Genomic DNA, 11,334 nt, shown 5'->3' with positions numbered 1-11,334 from the left:
CTGTATTATTGTCCTTGTCCGCATATATATCTTGCATACCAAACTGACCAGGTTAGAAAATTCATCATCTCCTACTGAAAGTGATTAACGAAAACAGAGAAACAACAAAACAGGTTAACAACGATAATAGAGCATACAATGATAGCGATACATATACACCATCAACAGCAACTCATTATGAAAAGTGGATAGTCTTATTTATCACAACTCATGATATTTCTCCCTTACATGGATACCCACCATCCAGACATTCTTAGTTCAAGTTGCTAAGTGTAGGTAAACACAAAGGCAACACAAACTGGTGCTTTAATCACAATACAATGGTCTCACAACTTACCCAAGTAATTTCTTAGCCTCTGGTGTTCTATCTAGATTGACAATGATAAGTTTGCCATCTCTCAGACCAACCAAGACTTGGCTACGTGTAGGCACTACTGACACACAGTGGATGGGTAGATGCAATGGCAAAGTACTTAGTTCTTTCAAACTGAAAAAAATACAAAAGTTAAGATGTGTAAAGTAATACTGCAAGCAATAATCATTTCATTTATTTGGAAAATACAGGCCTAATTATCATTTTTATAGCACTGGTTTTGAAACAACTATCTGTAATCCTATACACAAAGTAAAGGATGCTACAAGAGAGACGGAGGGAGGAGAAGTAGAATAGAGGAGAGAAGGAGATAGAAAGACTGGTAAAGAAAGGGACAGTGGGGAGAAGAAGGGGAAGATAGGACAGTGAGAAAGCGAGAGGGAAGGACAAGAGAGGGACAGAGAAGATAGTGAGTGAGAAAAGGTAGGAGGAAGAGAACAATGAGAGAGGGAGGGAAGGAAGGAAGGAAAGAACAAGGAGTGAGAGTGGGAGAGGGAGATAGGAGTGAGAGAGGGAGAGAAGAGTGAGAGAGAGAGGCACATGAAAATGTGGAGGACAGGGAGGAACTGGCCAGTGAGAGGCAGAGGATAGGAAGAGAGGGACAAAGAGAGGAGGGAGGGAGATAAAGTGATTGACACAAATAAACTGACTCAACTTACCCAAATATTTGCCTGACAACCAGGAAGCCCTTGTCATCACCAGTGAGTAGGAATTCTCTATTCATCTCCATATCTGTTATTGTGCCAACTGCTGAATCACTACATAGAAGCTTGCCGTTGATGGAATACACATGAAGTGAACAGTGGTCCTACAAAGAACAATAAAAACCCATTAATTTTCATGTTTTAAAATGGGCAAGAAATGCAACAACAATTATACTTGGATATACAGGACAAACTATGGTTAAGTACAGTAATTTTCTACTGAGCTGGTTCATTTTGTTGCCCAATTGTTGTCTACATTGTATAGCTATATGTCCTGCATCTGATATACACATGGCAGCAATGCTGAGTGGAACCCTTGGTTTATCCATCACACATGACAAGATTCCTATTGGGGCTGTCTGCACAGGTAGACCGTTGCTAAGGTACTTGGCTGGTACTGTGAAATACCAGGGGAGTACCAGTGCAGTACCACTGCTGGTGAGTCCTGTGCAGTAGTAGCAGCATTGGTACTGTGTAAGTGCTATGTGTGTAATGTACCAGTCACCTTGGCAGGGGTGTACCTGTATCCAATAGGAATCTTGTAGTGTATGCAGTGATGGACATTTGGCACAATGGATGCCTTATTTCACATGCAGCATGGGCAAACAATGATAAGTACAGTAATTTCCTACCCACCTGTTTAATTTTGTTGCCTAATTGTTGTCTACAGTGTATAGCTATATGTCCTTCATCTGATATACACATGGAGGGAATGCTGAGTGGAACACCAGGTCTATCCATTGGAGGTTGTAGTGTCCTCACATAATGACCCTTGAGCAAAGTGTGGATGATCACAGTTCCATCCTATAGAAACAGAAATATTAACATAGAAATGAATGGATGGACAGAATTACATGTTTATTACAGAAAAAATCAGGACACATTCATGCACTTGCAGCCTTCACTTCACTATTTTTTTTACTTCCCATCTGTTTTCCATATCACCTAGTAAATCAGTGGCGTAGATATCTGCCATATTGAAGCTAAATTGGTGAAATATTGTACAAAAGTTGAACAAATTTGCGCAAAGTGCAAACAATTGAGCACTTTTTAGGTTAAAATGGCCAAATATGGGGTTAATTTGGTCAAAAACCCATATACAGGCATCAACATTGGGGGATGATTGTATGGACCATCCCCTGGCAAAATATTAGGGGGGTTTATCCCCATCCCCCGGCAACTACGCTTATGTAGTAAATACATCCACACATGTTACAAGACTGGGTCACAATTTTAGGGAACTGGCAATGTTGTCTGTTCACAACATACTACTGCAGTCAAGTGCGTCAACATTGTCACTCAAAAATACAACATGTCCTTAATCTTCCACACAAGGAGGGTGAATTTCAAGTAAGATTACCTGAATGGTGATCCCATTTGAAATCTAGACTACACCCTGTGTGGGAGATTAAGGCCATGTCTTCTACAGAGGGTGTACAGATTTCAACTGGAATAGCCCAATGTTTTATTGAATGATACTAAACCTTTGTGACTTACCTTTGAGGCTGACACAGCCATATCTAACTCTGAGTTGATCACTGCACATGTAACCTCTGCATCATGACCTGATAGTGTTTGTAGTGGTTTACTACTGATACCAACAGCAGAACCACTCTGAAAGGAAAGCAAAGCAAAATCAAATCAATTTTGTCTCTAATCAAGGCTTGCAGGTTGAGAGTTTGATTGAGTGGGGATGTGCAGTTACGATTCTATAAATAGACCCAACATAATACACATTTGTGACACGATCAAGGGGAATGAGTCGGATGTCGCTAACATTGATTTTGAGATATTGGCAAAGAAAGTGTTAAAATTCTTTTGTTTTCTATTGTTTTCAGCGATTGATAAATTAATGTTATTTCGGAAAGAAAAGTTGTATCAACATGGGGTTTTCAGTTTCTGAAAGCTCTAAATGTCCTCTTTAGAATCACATGTAAAACTCATTTTCGACCAGGGTCGACATGTGACTCATTCCCCTTGATCATGTCACATTTTAGAAGAAAATGACCCCAAAATAATCAAAAGTGTCCAATCTCCAATCTAGGAAAACAGTTGGCACACCTGTTTCCTTCTTGCAATCCTGCCATGGAGGCATTATCAAGGTAATCTTGATACTACTTGAAGCTGGTGACATTCCCCTTCACTTCCACTCCCCTCTCCCTTCATCAATGTTGGATGAATTGATGAAGTTGAAGTTGATGACATTGAGACATGGAGGAAGGGGAGATATCTGTCCAAATCCAATCAAAGTGTGCCAACAATTTTTCCTTGACCAAAGCTTTGTTGCAAAAAGTGTGCAAAATTATCAAGAAATAATTAAACAGTTATGACTTTTAACCAGTGTTGCAGCAGTTGTAATGTCTTGATTTAAGATATTTATACTGCACCATACCACTGCATGTAATGATTTATGATAATTGCAGCGTAAATATGTGATGCAATGTTATAGCCAATTTAACGTAATGCACTAACACACTGTGAATGCAGTGAAGTATGGCACCTTTTAAATTTGATTAAGTACTCAAATCCTAAATAACTTAAGAAGTTTTGAATAAATAACATAATATAACCATATAATATTTCAAATTAAAAATATATTGATTGCCATTTGTTCTCACCTGATAACTGATGTCCCATGTCATACAGGTTGTATCCCTTGACCCTGTAATGAGCTGCATACCACAGTTATCCAACGCCACACACGTCACAATGTCTGTATGCCTCACTATATGGGACACCATCTTGCCTTTGGCAACATTGACGACACGGAGGCTATTATCCCAGTGTCCTCCGGAGAAGAGCAGTTTGCAGTCATGTGTCGTGCAGAATAGAGAGGGTGTGATTTTGATTCCTGGTGCGAAGGGTCCGTTGACCATTTTACGTGTTCTGTGTCAAGGTGGGGTTGGAAAAGAATTCAATAATAAATCAATCAATCAATCTAATCAGAGTTGAGTAATCTATATTTTTTTATAAGAAATAAACATGTGAATCACAAATTCTATTATACAGATTTTCTGTGCAACTTTAGTCCAACTGCTCTACCAAAGATTATCAGGTATGACCAGTTTGACCATACTAGCTCATGCTCATTAAAAACCCATTGCAAATAGCACCTTCTGTAAGTGTTAATGGCCATAATAAGAGCCAAAGTAAAGAAACTAGTTTGCATCTGATGATCCTGTAAATGAAAGTCCCCATGGCCTGTGTTTGGTTAGTATCGTATAGCTAGGGAAATCACTGCCTTGTGCTGCTCTAGTACTAGTGTTGTGATGCGATACTAACCAATCACAGGCTGTGTTTGAGTTTGATTGACATTAGACATGAACTAGTTTATTCCGATTTTTATTATATCCCTACTCCCCAGCATTGACTGCTCATGTTCACATGATAACCATGATTTCCAAATTCAACAACCTCACTTCCACATGAATATAACTACAACATACTCTTATCCTACATTCAAGTTCAATGTCACATGTTGTCTTTATTACATTGCTTTCACATTTGCCACTGGTAACCTTGATTAGCAGTTATCCTTGTTCCAAGCAAATAAGAAAATTTAAATTTTGAGGAGTTTAGGGTGTTTGGGTTTAGCAAACCATTTAGTGTTCCATTACAATATAAATGATTTTCACACTTACTTTGCATTAAGTAGAGATGTATCTCTTTCAAATGTGAAATAATTGGAGATAGATTTGTCATAAGGCAGCCATCCATGGACGCCTAGGCATCCTTTCTCTGTTACTGTAACCTGGGAAAAATATTATGCAATTAAACAATTTTGAATGTTGTAAAATTCTCATTGGCAACTGTAACTTTATTGGTCTTTGGAGCTTAACTGCTCACAAGCAGACGTATTCTTGATATCCATAATTTGATAACCTTAACCCTAAACTTCATCCTAACCTATAACCTAAGCTCTCATTTTAACCCTTAACCTAAACCCATGACCTAACCATACCTCTAATCCTAACACTTACCCTAACTCTATCACTAACCCTAATGCAAAGCCCAACCCCAACCATATCCATAACCTTAATCCTAACATAAAATGCCCCAAACCCTAACATGAACCCTTTTCGGACTAATGACTTTGGACTAATTGCTGTTCCCATCCAAAGATATCGGTGTGCAAAACTAACTTACCATTGTATCTGGCATGCCTTGATATATGAAAGACTTGGCTTGACTCTTTGGCACGGTTACATATACAAGAGGATCATTATCTGAGGTAGACACCTAAACAAAAGAAAAACAAAAATTGAAGTAACATGTTCAATGATAAATGATGTTTCAATAGCACGCTTTTTATACATTAGTCTCTTAATGTCGCTACACCATATGTTTTATATATGTCAGTTATGTCCAAAAATAAGTAAATGTCTAACTGGTGTAAACATATGTACGTATATAGTATGTTGCATGGCACAATTAGGACACAAAATCTCACACAATGCCATTTTAGCATGTTGCGCATGAAAGGGAAAATAGTGCACTTCTAAACTGATTTGCTATCTGTCCAACAGACTTTGATTTTAAGTGTCTGCTTGTTTGTGTGTTGCACTGATAATATACACTTAATACTACATATGTAAACCTTTGCAATGCACTGAGGCAATTATTAGAGGTACACTTGTTTGGTTCCAACTGGTGTCAATTCAATATGGTGGATTTGTGAAGCCTTACATGTATGTAGTTCTCCCATCTAATTTCTTTGATGTTAACTTACCTCCACAAAGAACGCCTTGAGTTCATTGAGGTGATCAAATAGATTGTGAAGATGATTCTGTGACCTAGCAACCCTCTTGTGTATATCATCTAGAGACATTCTCTTTGGGTGGGGTTCCTTGAGTAGTTGACACGGCGTCTGACCAAAGTTGTTAATCATTCCTTCTACTGCTTGTCTCTCTATGGGGTTCTTGATTGCATCTAAGTCCACAGCACCTATAGGGGTCAAATTGAGATCAAATATTAGGTATATAAATAAGATACATTCCTTGAGCTCTGAGAGATGTTGGTACATCACATGTGACACAATCTGATCTAAGGAGACAATTTTGAAATTTGATTTATCATCATCAACTTACATTGCAACCAAGCATGCTATTGTTGAAGTCCTTATGCCCAAGTACATATGGTTGCAAAGTTTTATAAAAAAAAATTCTTTTCTTTATTGTTCTTGCTTCCTTATTCTGCCAATCTTTTATCCAATTTCCAACTTGGGTCTGATTGACATGGCCTGATTGGACCAGATCACATTACACAAGGTAGCTGGCAATACAGAAGAGCCCACACAATGCGCATGCAGTAAGTCTTTTTTATACTTTGGATGGTGTTTGACTTGATAGACCCCAACAATGACATAATGCAGTAGACAATGTTTGTTCCTCAAAACCACACTTCAAAAATGGATAGAGGGCTGAGTGGGCTAAGGTGCTGCTATATCAGTCCAGAGAATACAATCTGCAGTAGCTTAAGCCTTAGGCTTGCCTTAGGTGAGAATTCTCTTTGTCTCCCAAAAATATCTATACCTTTTTTTGCCGTGATATGACAGTGAATTTCATTAGGCACAGCTTCAAATCGCTAAACATTCGCTCAAAGCGCTGGTGTCCACATGCACTCACTTAAGCTAAGGCACTATATAAATTCTGTTTATTGTTTATTGTTAAAGATGCTGCATAGAAGCGCTCACAAAACAGCTGCTTCAATGCGTTAACATCACTGTCACATCGGGCGCAAAATGTTCCTAGAAGATCAAGAATCCTGCATTTATATTCAGTTACTTGCAAGGTTAGTGTTATATCTCTAATCCAGAAGTAGTACAGAACATAATTGCAGGAATATATAGTGCATGTGCAGTGTCTCATGGCTTGGAAGCATTTGGTCTTATGTAAGGAAGAGTCATCCCTGTGCACGTTAAAGTGTGAGAGATGTTTTTAAAGAGAAGGGTTCCCGGTTCTGATATCTGTATCCAACCTCTAATGGACCCCAATAGAAATAAGCTTCGTAAGAGCCTTTCTTGGGTTGACCGGGATTCTAGTTCTTACCTTCATATGTACAGTAATAGAATACATTCATTGCTTCCACAGCAGCCTCTCCTTTCTGTTTGTATCCAAATATCAGATCTATCCAATCATGTATAGTGGATGAAACATGCTCACTTTCCTATAGCATGGATATAAGCAGACACCAATCAAATAAATTAACGATATCTGTCTCAAAGTCAACATTAAAGTACAGGGAATCCAACAAGTAAGTGGACCCACTTTTTCGCTTATACATAAATCAAGTCATTATTAATAAGTTACTGATGTAAAGTAGAATCACTTACAATTCATAACCTGATTCTTGAAAATTGGAAAACAAATATGTCCATTTCTCACACAACAGTACTGAAAATTAATTCCTTTGCTCACTTTGCCTGTATTATACAATTGTTATCCTTACCAATGCCTGTCTGTGTTTGTAGATGAAGTCTTCTGGACTGGATGCCCATTTTGGTAGCTGTACATGGTCCACCTGTTCACCAGTTTGTAATTTTCCCAAGTCAAACTCTGTAAAAATATAATCAGGTGCAAAAAATATCAGATTTAATCAACAGATATCTTTTCCATCTTTGTACCCTTATGCACCTTCCATGACATCCCCTGCGTGATGCACCTAACTCTTTATAGTGATCACCAGTTTAATCATCATAAACAAAGATTTTAGAAAAAAAATTTATAATGCTTGATTAGCAATAAGATGATTACCTGACTTGATTCACATTCAGGACTAGGGATGTCCATGTGTCAAAAGAAACATGGGGCACACATAACAAGCCAGTGTCATTTGTAGCAATTTCAGCTATTTCATTACACATGTACATGGACTATTTTTCATAATCTTAAATCAAATACTGCTAACTGTTTTTGGCATTTTTTGCTGATTTAGTTAGGAGATTTTTAAAAATCGAAATAGCTGGTAGGTCTACAGAACACTTTTATTGTTAATACTTATGCTGATAATACACCTGATCAGAAATGAGCAGGTTCCATGGACATAAAGCATGACCATGTTTGACCTTAATTCACAGAATGACATACCCCTAATCACAACCTAATTAAAGTTTGACTTTGATCAGCTCCTAATTGGTGGGCCTTATAACATTGTAGATTAATATAAATATATTTTATTTTGAGAATTGTCTTGTGACATCTTGACAGAAACATCACAAATTATTAAAAGAAGTCCTATTATACTTAAGTCTACTTTCTGCTAAAAGCCCAACAATTCCCACTGCTTACGAGCTGATCAAACTATAAATCATGACCTCACTAGGTGGCACCTTTATTAATCACTTCCTTACTATGTGGCACTTTAACAGCTGGCTAAATAAATAATAAAAGTAATCTATCTGGTTGGAAGCATTGGATCTTTAGTGAAAAAGTTTTAATCTGGAACCACTTCATGACAGCAACTACCCTCACTGTCACTTGTTCCACTAGCAGCCAAAATGGGCTATTCCAGTTGAAATTTATACACCCCTATGTAAGATATGACCTTAATCTTCCACACATCAGGTTTGAAAGGTGATTCCATTTAAAATCTACACCCCCTTTGTGGGAGATTAAGGTAATGTCTTCCATAGGGGGTATATGGATTTCAACTAGAATAGTTATAATGGACTCACCTGCAGTGGCAGAGTTCAAGAACATCCATTCAAGGATCATACCTCAATATTTGACCTCAAGTGGAGCATGAATTTTTGTACCCCATGTGTTCAAAGGTCAATCAATGAATATACAAATGTACTGGGGTTAACAATCCGCGCGCTGATAGATGAGCATGTTTTGGATCCTAGTGTTCTCTTACCATTCATATTGACCAGAAACTCAGGAAGGTAGAAGAATTCTGGGATGAGCTCCTTAACATCATTTGGGTTCTCCATCAGGGTATCCCATAGCGACGGGATGGAATTGAACTGTCTGTCTGCACAATCAAATCTATTGACAACAAATATTATGTACAATTATTTTACGCTACAAATTAAGTGTTAAGAGATTGTTTTGTTGTTGCACCAGACAATGTTTATAATTCAATTATCTTATCACTTAAGATCACTCTGCAGTAAAATTTTATTTGAATGAATACAGCTTCCAATAGTTGTCCGTGATCCGACCACGATAGTATTTCAAAATGCAATGCGAATGCATGACCTTGAATACTTACTGAAAATACTAACCAATCACAAGTGAGTTAGCATGGTCAGATTCACTTCCGTGCTATGCACACACAGGCCCAGTGTGCGCAGAGGATGGTCATGCTGTTGGAAGCTGTGTTCAATCAAATGACATTTCTATTATAGATATTACCATCATAATGTCTGATGATCATATTTAGATTATAGTAATGTTTTTCTAATGTAATATATTAGTGTTGACGCTAGCCACTTTTTTTTTAGATAAATTTCTAATTGTTTAAAAATAATCAAGATTTAGGAGTTCTATTTTCTCTCATGTGGTTGATTATTGAATCCAGATTATTGAATCCAGATTATTATATTATTGCCTCTTTTCGAATATTAATGTGACCTCAAAATACACCCAATTTGTAAATATGACTTAATCTTCTTACATTTGATCTGAACCTCTACAACTATCAAACTGGTACCTTTAAAGATGATTCAGCCTGCGTACATCAAATATTTCAAGAAATATTTCTGTCAACTTACTTGCCACTCTGTAGCTGAATGTGTAATGATGCAAATGGCTCCATGCGTACCAAGTAATGCATAACACCTGCTGCATTGGAATAATGGGTGCCATAGTGGAACTTATCTATGATGCCTTCAGGGTCCTCAAAACTCTCAAACCTGTGTTTGTGCAAGGAAGCAATATTTCAGTCACAATTAAAAGTTTTTTTGTTTTTCTCATCAAGGACCTCAAACAAAGAAAGTCCCTCACCTGATTGAGTGGCCCACAGACTACTACAGACCATACGCAACCAGTCAAAGTCCCTGTGTTTTGTATGCTGTGAATTCTTGCATATTCATGAGGGCTGATTGTTCCATCGTGCCGTGTTTAACAATCACACCAGCGTTGCGTGCCATCGTGTATACGCAATAGAACTTTGTGTGTCTTTGTGTTTACGCGAAAGACCGTAAAAATATGTGGTCCGTGCATAGCAGTTTCACTTATCGCATTTCATGGAACAATTGACCCTCATTATCAGGTGACACTGAGACTTTGAGCGTTTAAAGTTTGTCTGTTATCTCTTTCGTTCATGGAGTGGCCATAACTTGAGCACAATTAATCACAATCAAATTGATAAGAATGGACTATTCTAGTTGAAATCCAAACCCCCTACAGAAGACATGATCTTAATCTTCCACACAGGGAGTGTGAATTTCAAATGGGGTTACCTAAATAGGTGACTCCATTTGAAATTTACATTCCATTTGTGGCAGATCAAGGTCATGTCTTCCATAGGAGGTGTATGGATATCAACTGGAATAGCACAATGTGATGATTTAGTTGCAGTATGATATAAAAACAATTCAGAAAGATTAGGAAGTTAACAATTGAATTAAGTTTGGTGTAATTTGAGAAGTTGTATACATTCAAAAAGATTACATGAAGTGAAATTGCAAAGCCTCAACTGAAGTGAGCAGAGATCAATTTGTATAATCAATCCATAAGATTCATCACTGACCATGATCTTTTTAATTTACAGAGCATTTTGCATGGTTGATACTCATTAAAACATATCCTTTTATACAAATTGCACAAAATCAACTTTATTATCCAGAAGTAAAAGGCAGTATTTGCTTGTGATTAACAAAGCAAATTTGATCTCACACTTACTTTGTCTGAACCTCCTCCACATGCTTTGGGTTGATAACACCAACCGGCTTAGACAAATCACGGAACACACTGGGATCATCAAGGTCTAATGTCTCACAGCTATAGTCCGTTAATATCCATGGGAACTAGAACAAAATGACAATGAAACAACAATGAGAATGACAGATGACATAACCAGGCTAGTACAGGCAAGTAACAAGCCAAGTGCTATTACATATGATCACTGAGCTTTATAGAAAGTTGCTGACCTCTTGGGCCCAAGATCTTAGCATTATTCAGATGTGCAGCTCTAATGAGGTGGAGAACCCTAGTCATCTACACTTTGAAATAACCATCGCTATCTGGATTATGGTATGTTATTTCATTGGTTTACACTAATTGTGCAAGTCCTATTTAGTTTAAAAGCAGGATT

At 37.5% G+C, this 11,334-nt stretch overlaps 1 protein-coding gene across 1 annotated transcript in view; it reads right to left on the bottom strand.

Annotated features, from left to right (window-relative positions):
- Positions 1-333: 333 nt before the first annotated feature.
- LOC140152705 (neurobeachin-like protein 1) overlaps positions 334-11,334 on the bottom strand; it is a 65,232-nt gene continuing 54,231 nt past the window's right edge. The window contains exons 38-50 of the mRNA XM_072175167.1: positions 10,923-11,047; positions 9,791-9,931; positions 8,932-9,062; positions 7,525-7,631; positions 7,125-7,242; positions 5,807-6,021; positions 5,224-5,316; positions 4,719-4,828; positions 3,696-3,963; positions 2,575-2,691; positions 1,714-1,881; positions 1,033-1,181; positions 334-487 (exon numbers count right to left, since the gene is read on the bottom strand). Of these exons, the coding sequence (XP_072031268.1) occupies positions 334-487; positions 1,033-1,181; positions 1,714-1,881; positions 2,575-2,691; positions 3,696-3,963; positions 4,719-4,828; positions 5,224-5,316; positions 5,807-6,021; positions 7,125-7,242; positions 7,525-7,631; positions 8,932-9,062; positions 9,791-9,931; positions 10,923-11,047 (1,896 nt within the window). The remainder of the gene's footprint in view (positions 488-1,032; positions 1,182-1,713; positions 1,882-2,574; positions 2,692-3,695; positions 3,964-4,718; positions 4,829-5,223; positions 5,317-5,806; positions 6,022-7,124; positions 7,243-7,524; positions 7,632-8,931; positions 9,063-9,790; positions 9,932-10,922; positions 11,048-11,334) is intronic.

The sequence above is a fragment of the Amphiura filiformis genome, chromosome 5 (assembly GCF_039555335.1).
Source record: "Amphiura filiformis chromosome 5, Afil_fr2py, whole genome shotgun sequence".
NCBI lineage: Eukaryota > Metazoa > Echinodermata > Ophiuroidea > Amphilepidida > Amphiuridae > Amphiura > Amphiura filiformis.
Note: the sequence above shows the minus strand (reverse complement) of the source record. Positions and strands in the feature narration are given on the sequence as shown.